Source organism: Trematomus bernacchii, unplaced genomic scaffold, assembly GCF_902827165.1.
Source record: "Trematomus bernacchii unplaced genomic scaffold, fTreBer1.1, whole genome shotgun sequence".
Taxonomy (NCBI): domain Eukaryota; kingdom Metazoa; phylum Chordata; class Actinopteri; order Perciformes; family Nototheniidae; genus Trematomus; species Trematomus bernacchii.
Window position 1 is genome coordinate 8786789 of NW_022987567.1, and position 20870 is coordinate 8807658.

General features: G+C 38.7%; 1 protein-coding gene across 1 annotated transcript in view; it reads right to left on the bottom strand.

Annotated features, from left to right (window-relative positions):
* LOC117479055 (lipoxygenase homology domain-containing protein 1) overlaps positions 1–20870 on the bottom strand; it is an 83664-nt gene that overhangs the window by 50224 nt on the left and 12570 nt on the right. Inside the window, exons 4-14 of the mRNA XM_034126079.1 lie at positions 19734–19921; positions 18309–18407; positions 17673–17821; positions 16467–16590; positions 14869–15119; positions 14146–14281; positions 12447–12607; positions 12272–12358; positions 10102–10237; positions 8312–8466; positions 7542–7702 (exon numbers count right to left, since the gene is read on the bottom strand). Of these exons, the coding sequence (XP_033981970.1) occupies positions 7542–7702; positions 8312–8466; positions 10102–10237; positions 12272–12358; positions 12447–12607; positions 14146–14281; positions 14869–15119; positions 16467–16590; positions 17673–17821; positions 18309–18407; positions 19734–19921 (1647 nt within the window). The remainder of the gene's footprint in view (positions 1–7541; positions 7703–8311; positions 8467–10101; positions 10238–12271; positions 12359–12446; positions 12608–14145; positions 14282–14868; positions 15120–16466; positions 16591–17672; positions 17822–18308; positions 18408–19733; positions 19922–20870) is intronic.

Consider the following 20870-nt stretch of genomic DNA (forward strand, 5'->3'; position numbering starts at 1 on the left):
CAAAGGCGTAAGTTTGTTTAATATGTTTTTGTAAGGACATATTATCACAACCAATATTTGAGGGGACTTTAATTTCTCAGGATAGTTTTGATGTTACCTCCCAGAGGCAACATCTCCAACAACCTGGTGTGTTATCATTGTATTGGCTGTCAGATTAAGTGCAGACAATAAGCCAAATAAAGGTAAGGTTTTTGACTGAGTAAAACCTTTGCTTGTGGTTTTGGACCTACGATGCAGAGCAGCACGCAGCCACTCCTTTGACCCGTGCAGGGTGAACTTTTGTGACTTTACTCTCAATAAATATGATTTTTTCCCATTATAGTATGATTATTTAAAATATATATTTTAACTATGTCTCCCTTGAAAAAGAGATCAATTGATCTCAAGGGATTCACCTGGATAAATAAAGGTTTGAAATGAAATGAACTACGTATTCTAGAAATCTTAAAATACAATGATATGTGTAATATATTTTTGAATGAACAGAACATGACATCTTCTTAAAACACATTTTTTTACTTGGAATAAATACATTCATTTCCACCTAAATGTGTGTCATAAAGTTCACCACGTCGTAGGACATTAAGAGTGTGATGCTAAAAATGTGTGTAGCACCTCTAGTCCTATCCCACACCAAGAACAGAGGCACTAACATCTACCTAGGTCCAAATAGTGCCGTGAATAACTCTGGGAAGATTTAAGATTTAGTTGAAGATTTTACAATTTTATTGTCAACAACATTCACATTAGATTAGATTGTGCCAACGATATGAAAATAAATGAAAATACAAAATATAGCACTTTAACATACAAATAAAAGAGTCCTTCCCTTTGAATAAGATGATCTGAACTGATCAGTGTGTGTGTGTGTGTGTGTGTGTGTGTGTGTGTGTGTGTGTGTGTGTGTGTGTGTGTGTGTGCGTGCGTGCGTGCGTGTGTAATGTATTATATTCTGAATTGTTGTTTAGTAAGAACTTAACTCTTTTAAATACTTCTGTTATTCTTGTGTGGTAAATAATGATAAAGAGAGAAATGTAAACTTACATTTATTAATGTTATAACAGGTTTTCTGTTTTCTTTTATTGTTCATTTTGATTTATTGTATATACATACATAAATGTAATTTGTAATATATTTGATATGCCTTGTGTTGGGGAATCATTTGCCCTGCATGTCCTCCTTCGCCCTCTGACGCAGATGACCAGCCTTGAGCAGCCGCTATCTCCCTTAAGGAGCAACTCTCGGTCAGAGATAGTTATTGTTGTGGGACACCTGGAACACATCCTTATCGGGGTGTAGATGACCCCGAGCCATAAGCGACAACAAATGTGGTTCAGTGTCCCTCAGCTGTTTAGTCTATCTATTGAAGAATGTTGATTATTACACTCTGAACTAGTTAAAACCTGGAGCTACAGGAGGGCTCTTCAGGATTGATTGTGGCATCTCTACCGTGTGGTCAGACCGTGGCCCGTGACATGTCTTGTGAATTCTCCGGCCGAAGCTCCAAATAAACCGTCAGTGTTTGCCATCAAAGCTCCAGCTCTCCTCGTGTCTCTCTTTGAGTCCTGACTCCTATTGCTTCAGAAGTTTCCCCCACACCTTGCACCGAAGCTCTGTTTGAACTTCAACGTGTATACTACCTCTCACACGCCTAGACAATTATTTGAGCAAACACAGGCGTGCCCTCCGAAAGGTAATTATACAAAAATAATATTTGAGCAGGGATTTAATTAAATAAGCATTTGTCAATAATGACCTGCATATAAGGATAAACGGATTCAGATCTGAACCATTTCCAGTGTGCTGGAGAGCTTCCAGGTAGGTCTGTTCTCTGATCAACTTCATGGTTCCTTTTTAATTTTTCGATTTGTATTTATATCAGTAAAAAATTAACTAAATGAAGTATCACTTTACATTTCGGAATGGTAATAGCAAATGAATAATCGTTAGTATGCTAAAATGAATTACCGAAAAATAGGTTGTAAGAACTGTATTTGCATTCTAGCTAGAAATGTGAGATAATCCTCAAGATTCTTGATTTTGATAAAAAAATAAGCTTCAAGTATATATAGATAGGGAAAGAGAGAAAATCGTTTTATTTCAATTGTTAAAATAAAGATATATAAATACTAATGTTTATGTTATCAATTTTCTTTACCAATTTACCAATATTACAGTTTTGTGGGCATGTACCCAATTTCTTTTTAATTTTTCGATTATCAAACGTGTGACCATGTATAGTTCAGAACTTCCTTTCATGGTAGATTTCTTTATATTTCTGTTTTTTAATGTTCTAGGTGGGGTGGAGATTTATTTAGAAAAGTACAAGAAAAGAACACAGAAACAGGTCAATTTATGCACGTGTCTAAAAGGCTGGCAAGAGTTGGATTTTAGCTGTGACTTGACCTGATATAATCAATATAGTCAAATACATTGTTATCTCAAACATGTGCTTGTTATGTATACGTATGCATGTGTTTGTAAAATAATATTTAAATTGAGATTTAATGAAATTAACTGAATATGAATTGAATCTACAGGAAGATGACTGCAGCTGTGGGGTTTGTCGTGTTGGCTTTACTTGGACAGATATGGGGCCATTCTGGTGAGATTCTTCATTTCATTGGTTATATCAAATTATGAATAATAATTACTGTAGGATTTTCCAACTGTTGTGTTTAATAGACATTATGTGATATATGTCTTAAATATCACTGTAAGTGCCTATGCATGTGCATCCGGTGCGATGTGAAGTTTAACATAATCCACTTGAAGTCAATATAGTTGAGAAAATAAAAATCCACCTGTTAATCCATATGTTTCAAAGAAGGTACAATCTAGAGAGTTTCTAAATTACATTAAAGGGGACCTATCATGCAAAATGCACTTGTGTACGTCTTTTCTACATGAATATGTGTCCCCGGTGTTCCAGGGAACTCACCAAGTGTCAGAAAACACAACCCTCTCTATTTTCCTCCATACCCAAATCTCTAAAAAAGGGGCTGCAACGGATCTGATAAAAACTGATCCAGATTTGAACACTGTCCTGACGTCAGGACGGTGGCGCTACGGCTATTGGGCCAACTCCACCAATCAGGAGGAGACAGCCACGGCCATTGCCGTTCGAAAGCGCTGGAGACGCTGTAGTACATATGCCAGGCCTGTAGATGGTGCTGTTCTCACTGAATCAGACCTTGCAGAGCAGAGCAAAAAAAAGTGCAAATTGAGCGAAATGAGGCATGGCTAAAATGCATGATCTGTTTGGTATTTTGAAAAGAAAAAAGTATAAATATGCCTTATATAGGTATGGTCCTACACTATATTATTCAAATATAGCATGATAGGTCCACTTTAAACTATAACAGATGGACACTATACGGTAAAGAAACCATGCGACTCCAAAGATACTCCGGCAGCCAACATTTCCACTGTGTCACGCTATACATGCGGCAGGGAGCTCTCTTTGTCACCACAACATTACAAAAAATACATCCACATCAGTTTTAGACATAGAATATTTAACTTAAATTCAAACCTCCATCTTATAAATTATTAGTATTGTACTTTTAATATATTGTCATAATATAATGTTCAAAACGGATGATCACAGTCCAGCTGGCCCTCGGCTCTGGAACACTCTGCCCCTCCATGTGAGGTCGGCCCAGACCCTAGGGGTTTTTAAATCTGGCCTTCTAGTCAGAGCGGAGCACGACTTTTTTTTTAATATATATCTGTTGTAATTTATTGTCTTTTATTGTGATTGTAGTAATGTGTTTTTATTACATGTACAGCACTTTGGCTCGACCAAAAATCGCTTTTAAATGTGCTTTATAAATAAAACTTGATTTGATTTGATTTGATTTGCCTGTACTATATGAAGGATTAAATAGAAAGCAAGTAGTCACATTAAAAATTAAATCAAATATGGCAACTGCTTGTTCATTTTCATCTCTGGTCAGATGAATACAGGTACAACTTCTGTGATATCATCAAACTATGTTTCATAACACATGTTGTTACTTTGTCCAGCTACTAATATTGCTAAAGGTGGAAAAGTGACTCAGTCCTCCGTGGGGTGGAATGGTGTCCCCGAAAGAGCCATTGATGGAAATGATGCTAGCATATATGGAAAGGGATCCTGTACACACACATCAGGACAAACCAAACCCTGGTGGAGACTGGACCTCCTAAAGAGATATCAAATCAACACTGTCACCATCACCAACAGAGGAGACTGTTGCCATGCAAGGATCAATGGTGCTGAGATCCACATTGGAAATTCCCTCAAAGACAATGGCAACGCTAATCCCAGGTAACAGCACTATCTGCCTTATATTCAATTTACAAATGTTACCTTACCTCTGAAAGTTACAGGGAAGGATTGAATTGGTTCATAGTTTCCTGATATCTTCCTGTTTGTTTCACCAGATGTGCTGTTATCTCGTCTATCGCAGCTGGGATCGCAAAAACATTTGTTTGCGATGGAATGGAAGGCCAGTATGTGAACATTGTGATTCCTGGAAGAAAAGAATACCTCACACTGTGTGAGGTGGAAGTCACCGGGACAGAATCAGATGCAGATGATCCCATTGCAGCCTGCGACTGAATATGAAATATTTCTTCATGCTCATGTCCACTTCATTTTAAAGCTAATCAAACATGTTTCTGCTTCATTTCCTTCAGTACAACATTTAAAGGTATGCTAAATTAATATTAATATTGTTTATCTAATTTTAGGTGACCTTAGTGATAAAGAATCACACACCAAAGTTATTCAGAAAAAGATAATTGTGTATCTGTTATAGGCAAATGATTTATCTAGATATAGACTAGCCTAGATGAAGGTACGGAAACACACCGTGACAAATGGACATAGTGGTTTTTTAATTGTAATCTATACAATGTTTTACAAACAAAATAAGAAAAAAACAAATGTGTTCCCCTTAACTCAACAATTAGAATGTGCAATCTTTAAAATAAAATGTAAGGGAAATGTAACCCCCTGGGTGACTGATAATGAAATGTTGGTTACTGGTGATGGTGTTCGTTATATATTTAAAATGTTAACCTCAATACATATTGTGTAAATCAGGGGGGTCAAACTCAAACACACAGTGGGCCAACATTATAAAATGGGTACTAGTCGAGGGCCGGACTGGTTCAATGTTTATTGCAAAACTTATTGAAATTAACTTATTGCACATATTAAACCTGGAACTGTACATTTTGACCCATGATTTATTTCAGTCCAAAACACACAAAATAAATGACTATCATCCAATATTGTTTTAACTACATCATAACTAACTTATTATGCATTCATAACCGTACAATCCTGTTGTAATTTAATGTTATGGCCCAAAACACATCACACCACATATTGCACATGTGCATGTGTGAGTTCAGGTTCAAGTGTTAGTGTACATATTCTTTGAGAAAGGTGGAGTTCCCGTGGGGGGAGGGGGGCAGAGGGAGGGGAGACCAGGTGCATGTTGCGAACAATTATTATTACAGTTGATGAAGGGGGCGGGGGAGGGGCGTCTAAAGTCAAAGATGAATCTTGATTGGGCCAAATTTGACCCCGAGTGACCCACAACAATTCTGCTGGGTCTCCCCAGACCCCAACACCAAATTATACACTTTTTTATTTAGAGACCTTCAGACTTGGCTAAAATTGTCAAAATCAGTTTTGTAGTGTTTATATATCTGTTGTGGAGGATATCATGAAGCCTCGTTCAGATACAAAAAACTAGAGCGTAGTTATTAAAAAATTAAACTTGAAACGGGTCACGGGAGACCCGAACACAACATAAGTGTTAACCTGTTGAGCCCTGAGCCTGTTTTTCAGGTCTCAGGCTCGAAAATGACATGCCCAGAACAAATGACCATATCTTCCCTTCTAAAAGGGTTAAATTAATAATCTTTTTTCTCAAAGCAATGATAAACCTGTGAGTTGGATGTAGAAAAGTCAGAATCAATATAGATGTTTTTATTTTAAAGTAAATTCAGATTGAACCTAGAAATAAAAATGTAAATTATAGTGTCCGTCCAAAAAAAGAAAATTACTTATAATGAAAACCACCTTGAATGATGGGATAGTAGACTAAAGGCTTTAGGAATCCAAACTATAACATATAATAAGTACCCTGTATCAAGATTGATGCAAAACAAGTGAAATTTGACCTTTTTAGAAAGATTTAGAAGAAAAAACCCACTTCTGGGGTCATTTGGGTGCATTTTCCATATCTCTGGCCCCCCTCGTTCGATTTTGATGATTGACACCTCTTTTTAACCGTTAGAGCCAATAGAATCGAGGGGAAGTTCCTAAAATCCATCTAAACATTACCCATTGGTGAATGAGTGATGCGTAGCCAGAATGCCCAAAACCGGAATCTGCAATACACTCTGGTGGCTACCATTAGCAGCTAATTTAAAATCTCCAATTTTTACATAAAAATGGAATTATGGATTATCAATAATTTTGTCAAAGTGACAGACACATTGGATTAACCTATGGATTAACCTTCAGCAGCGTTTTTATCGTTTTAATGCCATTGAACACGACTATTGATCAGAATAACAGCTAAAGTGAGACGATCTCCCGTGTTTGCTCCGTAATGCTACGTGTTGTGATGTCTGTGTTTGCTTCCCCTGTCGCGAGTTATGATCGCTCAGTGATGATACTAATACCTATATAATCTGTGGAATCTCAGCTTTAATCTGATATCCTGTATGTGCAGTTACGATAACTAATAAGGGTATTTTTATCTTGAGTTCTGTGCTAAGTGCGTTAGCATTTTTTCGCTCAGGGGTCATTTAGACGCTTCTAAAATGGTTTGTCAGTTAGCTGAGTTTCTTCCCGTTAATCTGGTATGACACATTAATAGGTTTTTAAATATTAAGAAGCCCTGAGACACAGTTTCGTGAAAGAAAAAAACCCGCAGCCCCCTCTACCGGGTGTTATTGTGGGAAAATTACTATTCTTGTGGTACTACTGCCTTATTAGGCCCATATTGAGCAGAGCATATTAAGACCAAAACTCATGTACAACCAGGGGCGCCGCTTGCGAACAGGCAAGGCAGGCAACTGCTTGGGGCCCCGGAGCAGTGCTGTCGGCTGTGCGTGGTGATGAAAAGCTGGTTCAGGGGCCCCCAGTGAATGTTTGCCTAGGGCCCCCACAGACTCTAGAATCGCCACTGTGTACTACAACTTGCAATAAATAAGCACTAATGAGAGGGTTATTGAGGAAAAACTCTCAACTAATGGCCTATTACTTGTAGAATAAGGTCATGTAGAATAAGGCATTAATAAGTGTTTTATAAGGACTAATAAAGAGCCAATATACTGCTAATAAACGAATAACTAGTTGATTTTTTTCTTCTCTTTATCCTGCAACTGGATGACCAACGGGAGGGCTACCTCTGTTATAATTTCTGCCCTCCCGCTTCTACTAATTTTGTTTGTTTCTCGGATGTATAAACTGTCTAATTGTTGAAATAGTAGAATAAAAAAAATATATATATATAGTAGTATTTCCTTGCCTGAAGCAGGGGAACTCGATGGCCACGCTCTCCGGCTGGCCCTCCTCTCGGACCATCACCTTATCGAGGAACCAACCACAGCCTCCACCTCGACCGTCATGACCGACACGCACTCTGCGAACCTGACCCAAAGTCACCGACTCAATGAGAAACTCATCGTGCTGAGGGAAGACGAGAGAGAAAACAGATTTAGTGTATTTTACCAGACACTATTTATACATTTTGTATGTATTAATTGTCATGTCAAATGTTCATATAATCCTTTAAATAATATATATATATTATGTCTTTGTACTCTGAGACATATGTCGTTGTGTCCCTGAGACACTTCACCCCAAATTGCTCCTGTGGGGATTGCCCACAGTATTGAGTATGTAAGTCGCTTTGGATAAAAGTGTCTAACAAGTAACATGTAATGTAATGTAATACGTTTAGGATTTACATTTCAGGGTGGATTTGCAAATGGTTAAGGACTGGGAGGTTTTATAGTTTAATGACGGGATGTAGAGATGATGCCTAAGAGAATTTAAGGGTGGGACCAGTTGGCTATTCTCTTTACTATATAGTGTGACTGTCAGCTGTGTTCTGGGTGCAAAGCCATTTTATCCTCTGAGGATGAAGCTGCTCTGTTCCTACATTTGAGATGGATTTCACTTATCGTATATTGACTTTCTTTATTACTTTATTAAATATAACAAAAGACAACCTTTGTCCATGGATCATGTATCAGTTTCTCTTAAGAATTTCCTCCACATTAATGATGTACTTACATTGCCCTTTTCAAATTTGTTGACATTGTTTTTACTCATAAACATGAGTCGCTCCCCTGTGTCTCCGAGGTCACCGATGACGTTGAGGAAGACGCTGGCGTCGGTGCCGCTGCCGCTGACGTTCCCCGTGCAGATAGTAACACGATACTTAATCACTGGAAAACAAACAGAGAAAGATAATCACACAGAGCTGGGAAGTAGTGGAGTACAAATACTTCGTTACTCTACTTAAGTAAAAATGTTTTGTATCCGTACCTTACTCCACGACTTTTTACTTTGACTTCTTACATTTTGAACACAAATACCTGAACTTTCTACTTCTTACATGTTGAACCCAAATACCTGTACTTTCTACTTCTTACATGTTGAACCCAAATACCTGTACTTTCTACTTCTTACATGTTGAACACAAATACCTGAACTTTCTACTTCTTACATTTTGAACACAAATACCTGTACTTTCTACTTCTTACATTTTGAACACAAATACCTGTACTTTCTACTTCTTACATGTTGAACACAAATACCTGTACTTTCTACTTCTTACATTTTGAACACAAATACCTGTACTTTCTACTTCTTACATTTTGAACACAAATACCTGTACTTTCTACTTCTTACATGTTGAACACAAATACCTGTACTTTCTACTTCTTACATGTTGAACACAAATACCTGTACTTTCTACTTCTTACATGTTGAACCCAAATACCTGTACTTTCTACTTCTTACATGTTGAACACAAATACCTGTACTTTCTACTTCTTACATGTTGAACACAAATACCTGTACTTTCTACTTATTACATGTTGAACACAAATACCTGTACTTTCTTCTTCTTACATGTTGAACACAAATACCTGTACTTTCTACTTCTTACATTTTGAACACAAATACCTGTACTTTCTACTTCTTACATGTTGAACACAAATACCTGTACTTTCTACTTCTTACATTTTGAACACAAATACCTGTACTTTCTACTTCTTACATGTTGAACACAAATACCTGAACTTTCTACTTCTTACATGTTGAACACAAATACCTGAACTTTCTACTTCTTACATTTTGAACACAAATACCTGTACTTTCTACTTCTTACATTTTGAACACAAATACCTGTACTTTCTACTTCTTACATGTTGAACACAAATACCTGTACTTTCTACTTCTTACATTTTGAACACAAATACCTGTACTTTCTACTTCTTACATTTTGAACACAAATACCTGTACTTTCTACTTCTTACATGTTGAACACAAATACCTGTACTTTCTACTTCTTACATGTTGAACCCAAATACCTGTACTTTCTACTTCTCACATTTCCCAAACAGGCTGGTTCCTTTAGTTTGAATGTGTGTTTGGTGGCGTGATCATTATTATTTAGAGTCATTGCGTGCCTATTGATTTGAACACGATCCGTGTATCCATCATTTCCTGGTCTTCTCTAAAGAAGAGGGACCAATGAAAACGTTGTCATGTTGCCGTTGTTCAGCATGGAAACATTCATTAGCTAACAATGACATTATTGTTCTATTAATATAAAGGGAGGTCAGGTACTCTTTAAAACAGCTGCTAGTTATGGGTACTTTTTACTGAAGTACATTTCAAAGCCCTCTTTACTTTGACTTGAGTAAAGAAGTTTAGTCAGTACTTCTACTTTCACCAGAGTATTTTTAAACACAAGTATCTGTACTTCTACTTGAGTAAAAGATGTGTGTACTTTTGCCCTCTCTGGTATCACATAAAGACAGACAGAGTTTGAAAATGTGAACTTAGTTTCGTACGGGGCAGCGGCTCCTCGATGAACGCTCCGGTCGCCTGCAACTCTCTGACGATCTCGTTGTCGTCTTCGTTGATGTCCAGCCAGCGGCCGCATTCAAAGGAATATTTCTCCATCGTCAGAGTCTTCAGCAAAGTGACCTGCAGGAAGTGACAGCAGCATTCAAGATTCAAAGGTTGTATTGTCATATGCACATTCAGTGTAGAAATGGCAATGAAATTCCTCTGAGCTCTTCCAACAATGCAACATATATAATAAAATGCAAAAATACAAAATAAAAAGTAGTGCAAGAAGTCTATATACATGTAAATAGAATATGATATGTACAAGAACAGAATATGAAATTAAATAATGTACATTAAGACATGTCTTCATCTCTGTATCATGATCTACGACAAATGAAGACAACAACATTGACATTACGACGCATTTTCCAAATGACAGTGAGATTAAATACTGCCTTGGAGCATACATTCTGGATTGACAGGTTTTTTTTTGCGTATAACTGAGAAAATGTTCAATTATTTTTCCTGTACAACCATGCGCATTGCAGCCTCATTGACACAAACTATTTTGCACTCCCATTTGCACTATGTACATCATCTTTTTATATATATCCTTGCTAACTTGAAGTAAACGGTTATTTTGTGTTTTCTTTGTAAATTATTGAGTCTTCTGGCATTTTAATGTGTGTGTTTGTATACCTCGGGACTGTGGGAAACAGTATTTCGATCTTTCTGTGTGTACAAACATATTTTAAAGTTGACTTTAACTGACTTTGACTTTAACAAACACTCTTCTTCATTTCGGAGATCAGGCACAAGATTAAACTCTAATTCAGTTTCTTATTTAGTGCTTAGACACGACAGAATACGACCGACTTTACAGCCAGTCTGGTCTTTTAAAAACATATGTTCCTCATACAACAAACAGTATTGTCAAGGCGATGTAATGTCTGTGTGAAACCAAAAGGTAACTTGATTTATATCAATGTGCGTACTTAAAGGTAGGGTAGGTAAGTTTGAGAAACCGGCTCGAGATCGCTAGAATTTGAAAATACACAACCGGAGAAAATCTGCCACTTCCTTATAGAGCCCCTCCTCCAACACACACGAACGCGCACATGACCAATGAGGGCACGAGATAAGTTTGTGCACAGATGGAAGGCTGACAGGCAGGTAGGCCATCCAGTTATTTTAGCCGGGCCGGCTCAGATGATTGGTCGTGCTTTTTACAATTAACAGATGACATTTTATTATGGATTTGTTGTCAAAGCACTTCAGATATTCATTGCTATCGGGACGTTAAGAGCATTCCATGGAATATAACAAAAAGTGTGTCTCGAGCCGGTTTCTCAAACTTACCTACCCTACCTTTAAATGTGCATGGGGTAGGTAATTCACTTCAGACACACTTGTTGTTATATTCCATGGAATGCTCTTAACATCCCGATAGCAATGAATATATTAAATGCTTTGACAATAAATACATAAAAAAATGTCGTGGCGCTGTAAAAAGCACGACCAATCATCTGAGCCGGCCCGGCCAAAGTAACTGGATGGCCTACCTGCCTGTCAGCCTTCCATCTGTGCACAAACTTATCTCGTGCCCTCATTGGTCATGTGTGCGTTCGTGTGTGTTGGAGGAGGGGCTCTGTAAGGAAGTCTGAAGGAAGGGGCACATTTTTTCCGGTTGCGTACTTTCAAATTCTAGCGCACTCGAGCTGGTTTCTCCATTCTTACCTACCCTACCTTTAACTTCAATAATGTAATACAATATACTTATTTAAGCCAAAACTATACATTACTAGGTTTTTTCTTGCGTTGTTGTCAAGTTTTGTTCCAAATGTACAATATTAACCTTTGTTGTAAAACGGCAAACAGGAAATATGTGTCACATATTGTGTTACATAATGTCTTACATAATAATATCTTACATAATATGCATACTTAACTTCAATAATGTAAGAAAATATACTGATTTTAAGCCAAAACTATAAATTACCAGGTCGTTTTCTTGCGTTTTTGTCATGTTTTGTTCCAAATTTACAATATTAACCTTGGTTGTAAAACGGCAAAGAGGAAGTATGTGTCGCACTATATGTAATTGAGAGTTGTATGGTAATGTAATTTTGTAGGACACAGGTTTATAACTGCTTACAGATCAGTTCCTACCTTTGCTAAATGCCACCCAGCGAATGGACTTCTCTTTTCATGCCAGATGCGCAGTTTCTGCAGCTTTCCAATGTCGGGCATTTCAACCTTCAGTGATCAGAAACAGCAACAATAAGAGTTTTTATGTATTTGTTTATATACTATATATATATATATTGTTTGTATTTTTGCTTACAATGAATTTATCCTGCTGGGCCTGCTCAAAACTGTCCGAGTTGTTCTCCAGTTTGACTTCATCAGATTTGCCGTTCTCTCCGTAGATCTGCAGAAACACCTGAGCGTCGGTCCCGGCTCCTTTCACATCTGAGGTCCAAATCCACAGCGACCACGGGAACTCTGGAGGGGAAGAGGAGCAGATTCATGCTCAACTTATGCTCAGCTAAGTACATGTTTACATCCAACTGCACCTTGTATTTTAACGAAGTCCGAATTTTGAGATTTTGAGAAAAAATACAGAATTTTGAGATTTTAAGAAAAAGTCAGAATTTTGAGAGAAAGTCAACATTTTGAGAGGTTAGAATTTTGAGATTTGAGAAAAAGAAAAAAAAAAATTGAGAAAAAAGTCAGAATTTTCAGATTTTGAGAAAAAAGTCAGAATTTTGAGAAAAAGGCAGGATTTTGAGAAAAAACTCAGTATTTTGTACATGACAGGATATATAATTACCTAGAACAGGGCCAACAAGGGCCATTTCAATTTTTTCAACATCCTCCGAGGGCCAAATGATTGACGTCTGCTTAAAAATACTAAAATCACAGCCCATTCATTTCGCCTTAATTTCATGCTGTGCAAAGAAAAAGCAATCTTTTAATCCAGATATCTTGCCATGACTCACGCATGCAATGTATTTAGTTTCCTATCCATGTGAACATTATTTGAGTTGGGGGGGACCTAACCTCCTCTAGGGGGGTCCGGGAGCATGCTCTCCCGGGAAGATTTTTTTTTAAATGTTGAAGTTGAAAGCATCAATCTGGTGCACTTTGGATCTATGGAAACATCCCATATGAAACAGAACTGGAAGCAGATTTTCTTTTTCTTTATGGATATTTTACAAATCACTCCCCTTTCAAACTGTATTATTGTTTATTAATAACAACTTTTTTTTACTGTCATATAGTATTTTATACCTGTTTACTTTATTCTCTTATTTTTTTATAACTATAATGATCATATAAAGATGTGCCTTTACCTCACTGGTTGGAGAAAAAGCTTCTTATATTCGTTAGCATAGCTAGCTAACCAGATGCTAATAACAACAAAGTTATTGACTGTATGATCAGTATGACAGATGAACAGATCGCCACTGGGCTTTCAACTAAAGACACAGCCACGCAGAAACTGCGGCATGTGTACGGCTCCTTATGGGTACTGCCATTTCTGAAGTCCCGCCCGGAGCGACGTTCTGGTGCTCTCCTGCAGAACTGCACCCCAGTCAGACGAGACATATACCACGTGATGACACGTTGGGCTCGTGTTGTGTTCAAGGACCCTGACCTTGGCCAGGAAAAACAGGCACTCGCTTGTTTAATTATTTTGCGGTCTACATTTCTTTAATTTTTTTCTTTTTTGCGTGTGTTTATAAATGGTCTCGCGGGCCGTATACGGCCCGGGGGCCGGAGGTTCCCCACCCCTGACCTAGAAGAACCGTTATTCCTCCATCTTGTGACTGTGTAACTCCCTCTCTTGGATATCAGCATGTGAAGGACACTGTTCAGGAACTAGTTGATGCTCTGTATGTGATGACTACTTCCATTCTTGAGAGGATCATAAATACATGGATCCTGATATTGAAGCTCAAGCCGGTGACGAGTGATATTTTTCTAACAGTTAAATAAAATTCAGTTTTGAGATCTGTGAGTTGAATAAATCCACCCACTCTTCTGTTTTTTCTGCCGGAGAGAGACCATCTCGTACAGCTCCCTCTCGATCAGCCCGTCCCCCTCGTCCTCGTCCAGCCAGCTCCCGCACGGAAACGTCTGCTCGATGCCCGTGAACGGACAGTAAATCACCACCTGGAGGGGAAACAGGTGCTTGATGGGTTAAATAACACTTTAAAGGTCCCCTATTATGCAAAATTAGCTTTTTCATGTCTTTTATACATAATGTGTCCCCTCTGTGTAAAGAGATTCTGAAAGTTTCAGGAACAAAGATTCTTTCTCTTTTTCTCCTGATCCATTTTTATAAAAACCTGTCTGAAAATGAGCTGATCAGATTTTGGCCACTTTATGATGTCATAACGATGTTTTGTCTTGTGTAACCATTAGCCAATCACCAACCAAGGTAACCCCCCCCCCCCCCCCCACCTTATCACCTGAATCTCCTCCTAGAGCACCATTGAGTTATTTTTAACCAAATCTCTCTCAGAGGGGCGTGGGGAGGGGCTCCTTATTTTCATCTAAAGTAACAGACAGAGAATCAGCACTTTGGAAACAGGGCTGAAACAGAGGGGATTATGGGATGCTGCAATGATCTGTTTGCTGTTTCAGCCAATCAGAGACAGGCTCTGTATATATCTGAGAGCTGTGATATATTGATGAAAGACAGTATAATAGGGGACCTTTAACAATCACTGTGTTACCATAAACAGAGGTGTTAGTACCTTCTCACAGTACCATCCCGCCCCCACGGCCCCGTTATCGTGCCCGATGGTGACCCTGCTGAGCGGGCTGATCAGATCACAGATCTCCGCGTTGAAGATGTCGATGAGGCCGCGCTCGAACGCTCCGCCTTCAAGGAAAACCTTCCCGCTGTTCTTCGTGCCTTTAGAGCCGTGCATGACCATGTGGATCTTAGAGTTGGTGCCGGCACCCCTCACATCTCCGGTCATCACTTGCACATTGTAAACGATTCCTAAAGTCAAAGTCAACTTAATTATCAATCTTTCAGTTTGTGTGTACAGACAGAGAGATCGAAATACTGTTTCCCACAATCCAGAATACAAAAATACAAATATATATAAAAATATGTATATACCTATATATACACAATCAACAGACACATGTATACATATGCACACATTAAGACATAAATAAGAAAGAATAAGAAATGCCCATTTGTGAATGAACAACAGATTGAGATGTGAAAACAGCCTGAAACTACTGTATACATTAAAGTCGAATCAGGATTAAAATGTGTCTCTTTATCAAATCACATTTTTTACAAATGTGTATCCATTTTATCCGTTTATTGAAACGCCAGCAGAACAAAATCAGTTTATTTTGAATTCTTACCACTGTGCTATCAGCCTGAATTAAGCAACTCTGATAAATGCAAGTGATCAGCTCTGTGTTACCTAAGACAATCTGAAAATATACAGTGCATTTTTGACGTTTGTTTGGACGTGTGTAGTTATTTTGTCAACACTGTATTATAAAAAGTGAGTAAGTAAGTAACATTTATTTATAAAAGCGCTTTTCCCAGACATAGCAGGGTATACGCAGGAATCCTGAAGTCAAATGTAAAACCTTTTAAGACCTTTTTTAAGACCCTTTCCATACATTTTAAGACCTCATCGCCACTTCGAGTTTTAACCGGTTACATTGGCGACACACTTTACCTCACATTTACTATATACAGTATTGATTGTCCTTCCTCCTTATCTTCCAACCATTTGGACGCAGACTTGCATTTCCCCATAACGATGTTGTTTAATAACAACCGGCGTAAACGGGCCTTCGCGCTATCAAGCAGTGAGCGTGCGATGTCCTGTTCAGAGGACGTCAAATCCAACGGGATGCCATAAATAAACTACACAGAATCACACTACACACCTACGCAATGATTACATTCAGGCAGACTGTAGAATACAACCTCTTTGGACAATTCATATACTTATTGAAAACAAGCTACAAAATGTAATACCTTGGAAAATGCCCTTTAATACTTTTTAATAGCCTTAATTTTCACTAAATTGATTTATCAACTTGTAATACTTTTTAAGACCCCGCGGACACCCTGCATAGTCACAAAGTGCATGACAAAGCATTTAAACATCATACGAATATTAAAAGAGGAAATGACTACACAAGCCACGTGTTAAGAAGTGCTAAAAACACTATACACAATAACAACACAATGAAAACATAGAATCAAAGCACACACGTTCCCCAAACGCCTGCCCGAACAGGAATCTCTTTAGATGACATTTAAAAGAGTTAATTCAAGATTCTGTGAAATAGTGTCTTGTGTCCTTCTCACCCATTGGTTGCACGGATCCCACCAACACATCTCTCTGTATTTTCCCATCACACTCGTCCATGGCAAACCAGCGATTGACTGGGAACTCGTACACCTCCTTATTCCCCATGTCATCAATAGAAACCTGGAGGCAAGGCAAGGCAAGGTTAGTTATATAGCACCTTTCAACTCAAGTGCTTTACAGAAATGAAAGACATTAAGAAACATATTATGAAATGGCATTTAAAAACACTCATTTAAAAGCAAAGATAATAAAACATGAATAACAAAGGTACATTAATTAAAGTGACAGTGCAGTGTGAGATACACACATCTGAAATGTTTAGCTCTGACTCGCAATCATTGCTAACTTTTTAGCAGAAATAGTTTTCCATGACCTCACTTTCTTTCTACTTTCTTTGTTAACTTATCTTTTAGTTATTTCAAGTGTTTCATGCTAAGCGAACCCCCCTTTGGAAAATGTTAATCTGCAACCCAATATTCAGAAAATTAAACGGATCCTGGCCGTATCTGTGTAGCATATAAAATGAATTTGCTCCCAGACATTCATGTGGCTTGCTAGTTTTGGACCCCATCTGTAACCCCAATGGGACACATGATGAAGCACGGTCAGGAGCAGGGGCGGACTGGCCATCGGGACGTTCGGGACGAATCCCGATGGGCCGGTACTGAAGTGGGCCGGTCGGACGATGTGGGCCGGTCGGATAAGTCACTAGCACCCCCCCCCCCTCCTTCGACAATTCCTCGCGGTATTTACTTGCGGCACCGAGGTGGGCCGCTCGGATAACTCACTAGCACCCCCCCCCCCCCCCGTTGATAATTTACTTGCGGTACCGAGGTGGGCCGGCGGTACCGAAGTGGGCCGGTCGAGAATCCCAGTCCGCCCCTGGAGTGTTTTTATACACAAGTCTGTAGAGATGATGTATATATGTGTGTATTGAACGTGCCTTGCCTTGTAGAGATGATGTATATATGTGTGTATTGAACGTGCCTTGCCTTGTAGAGATGATGTATATGTGTGTATTGAACGTGCCTTGCCTTGTAGAGATGATGTATATGTGTGTATTGAACGTGCCTTGCCTTGTAGAGATGATGTATATGTGTGTATTGAACGTGCCTTGCCTTGCCTTGTAGAGATGATGTATATGTGTGTATTGAACGTGCCTTGCCTTGTAGAGATGATGTATATGTGTGTATTGAACGTGCCTTATCTAGAAACCATCCTGCTGAGGACCCTCTGTTGTTGTGGCCGATGGTGATCTTCCTCAGTCGGCCCAGGTTTGGAGCTTCTACCGTAAACTTGTCCTCCGAGCCGCGCTCAAAGTTATCTTTGTCACTGTCCAGTCGTCTCTCTCCTTTCATAATAAACACAGACTTTGGTAACAAGAGTGAAACACATTGAGATCACAGTGAGGAAATATCTACAGGTATTACGGCATCAATTCATATTCAATAGTATCAGTGTCAAGGCTGTTTGTGTTGAATAATAAGAGTCTCTTGTGTCTCAAAGTGAAATGATTATTCGAATATTGAACAGCAAAACTAGTATTTTAATATTCACTTGATTGTTTGAGTGAATACATAAAAGGCAAGTTGAACATTTGCTGGTTTTAGCTTCAAAAACATGAAGGATTTACCACTTTTCTCTATTAAGATCATTGTAATTGTTATATCTTTTGGACTGCTTTCCTCGGTAAATCACACGAAATATCCAAATGTAAGATTTTTAAATGATGAATTTTGCCCCTTTTTTCAACATTTTCTACAATATGTGACAGAAATAATATAAAATAAATCTACAGATCAATCCATAATCAAATAAGTAATTCGTTTTTGCCTTACCTGTGTCACCTGTCTCTCCGAAGATGTTCAGGAAGACATCAGCATCAGTTCCACTTCCCTTCATGTCAGCCGTGAACACACTCACGATGTATTTATTTACTGTAAATAAATATACAAAAAATACAAAAGTTAATATAAACAATGCACTAGAAAGGCTAACAGTGTAGTTCATTAATGTTTCAGGACCAATTTCTGTGTGTGTGTGTGTGTGTGTGTGTGTGTGTGTGTGTGTGTGTGTGTGTGTGTGTGTGTGTGTTCCCCATAAGGGGAATCATTAATTTGAGGGTGAAGACTTGGTTAGGGTTAGGCATGTGTTGGTTAAGGTTAGGATAAGTCTCCAGGAAATACATGTAAGTCAATGTAATGTCCCCTGAAGTGATGTATACATGGTATGTGTGTGTGTGTGTGTGTGTGTGTGTGTGTGTGTGTGTGTGTGTGTGTGTGTGTGTGTGTGTGTGGGCGGGCGTGCGCGGGCGGGCGTGCGCGTGTGTGTGTGTGTGTGCGGGCATGCGCGCGTGTGTGTGTGTGTGTGTGTGCGTGTGTGTGTGCGTGTGCGTGTGCGTGTGCGTGTGTGCATGTGCGTGCGTGCGTGCGTGCGTGCGTGCGTGCGTGCGTGCGTGTGTGTGTGTCTTGGCTTCACACTGTTCTGCTCGACTGGCTGCAGCTTCTGAGATGTTAGATCAGATTGCAACAGAAGATTATACTCTGATGGATTTAAATTACAAAATGAAACAGATCTGTGGGCTATCAATCGTCTATGTGTTAAAACTGACAGAGTGTTAACGATTCAAATTTGGTAAAACTAACTTTCTATCAACAGATTGTAATTGTATTCTGAGGAGACATTAGCATACAGTAAGTATTAAAGCTCTTGGGCTGTCCTATTAGCTGTGAGCTGCCAAGGCTTATTAAGTAAAATGTCATTTAGCTGATGCATTTTTTACCAAAAGCAACGTATATTCATCATGATTGAAGTCCATACTAAGCTGGGGGAAAAGGGTGTTAAGCTATGCTGCTGCATTTGCTTGAAACCAGCTGCAATATCAGCTGAAACTCAGGGATCTGTCTCATTTAACAGAAGTGCCTCGTAATGACAGAGAAGCAGCAGCTTTTGAGAAGCATGATCATTTCTGACGTGGAGCTAATCTGAAGTAAACATTGAATACTGCTTTCTATTCCTCCATCTTGTGACTGTGTAACTCCCTCTCTTGGATATCAGCATGTGAAGGACACTGTTCAGGAACTAGTTGATGCTCTGTATGTGATGACTACTTCCATTCTGGAGAGGATAATAGATACATGGATCCTGAGATTGAAGCTCAAGCCGGGGACCAGTGAGATTCTTCTAACAGGAAGTTTAATGAACTGTTATTTCATTTGAACCTCTGTGACTCTTTGTGTCCGTCCTCTTTGTTTGTGACCTACATTTGGGGACGTCCATGGGGTTCATGCTGCCCAGCAGGTCCCTCACAAACAGGTTGTCTCCCTCCTCGCGGCTCAGCCAGTTGTTGCAGGCGAAGTAGAAGCGCAGATGTGGCCGGTGCATGTCGGTCACCACCACCCGGTCCAGGAACCAGCTGGCGTTCAAACCCCCCGTGTTGTCGTGCTCGATCCTGGGGAGAGAGGGCAAAAGTACACACATCCTTTACTCAAGTAGAAGTACAGAGACTCGTGTTTAAAAATACTCTGGTGAAAGTAGAAGTACTGACTAAACTTCTTTTCTCAAGTCAAAGTAAAGAGGGCTTTGAAATGTACTTCAGTAAAAAGTACCCATAACTAGCAGCTGTTTTAAAGATAATAAAAAATAATAATGATCACGCCACCAAACACACATTCAAACTAAAGGAACCAGGCTGTTTGGGAAATGTAAGAAGTAGAAAGTACAGGTATTTGTGTTCAACATGTAAGAAGTAGAAAGTACAGGTATTTGTGTTCAACATGTAAGAAGTAGAAAGTACAGGTATTTGTGTTCAACATGTAAGAAGTAGAAAGTACAGGTATTTGTGTTCAAAATGTGAGAAGTAGAAAGTACAGGTATTTGTGTTCAAAATGTAAGAAGTAGAAAGTACAGGTATTTGTGTTCAAAATGTAAGAAGTAGAAAGTACAGGTATTTGTGTTCAACATGTAAGAAGTAGAAAGTACAGGTATTTGTGTTCAAAATGTGAGAAGTAGAAAGTACAGGTATTTGTGTTCAAAATGTAAGAAGTAGAAAGTACAGGTATTTGTGTTCAACATGTAAGAAGTAGAAAGTACAGGTATTTGTGTTCAACATGTAAGAAGTAGAAAGTACAGGTATTTGTGTTCAACATGTAAGAAGTAGAAAGTTCAGGTATTTGGGTTCAACATGTAAGAAGTAGAAAGTACAGGTATTTGTGTTCAACATGTAAGAAGTAGAAAGTACAGGTATTTGAGTTCAACATGTAAGAAGTAGAAAGTACAGGTATTTGAGTTCAACATGTAAGAAGTAGAAAGTACAGGTATTTGTGTTCAAAATGTAAGAAGTAGAAAGTACAGGTATTTGTGTTCAAAATGTAAGAAGTAGAAAGTCGTCAGAAAAATAA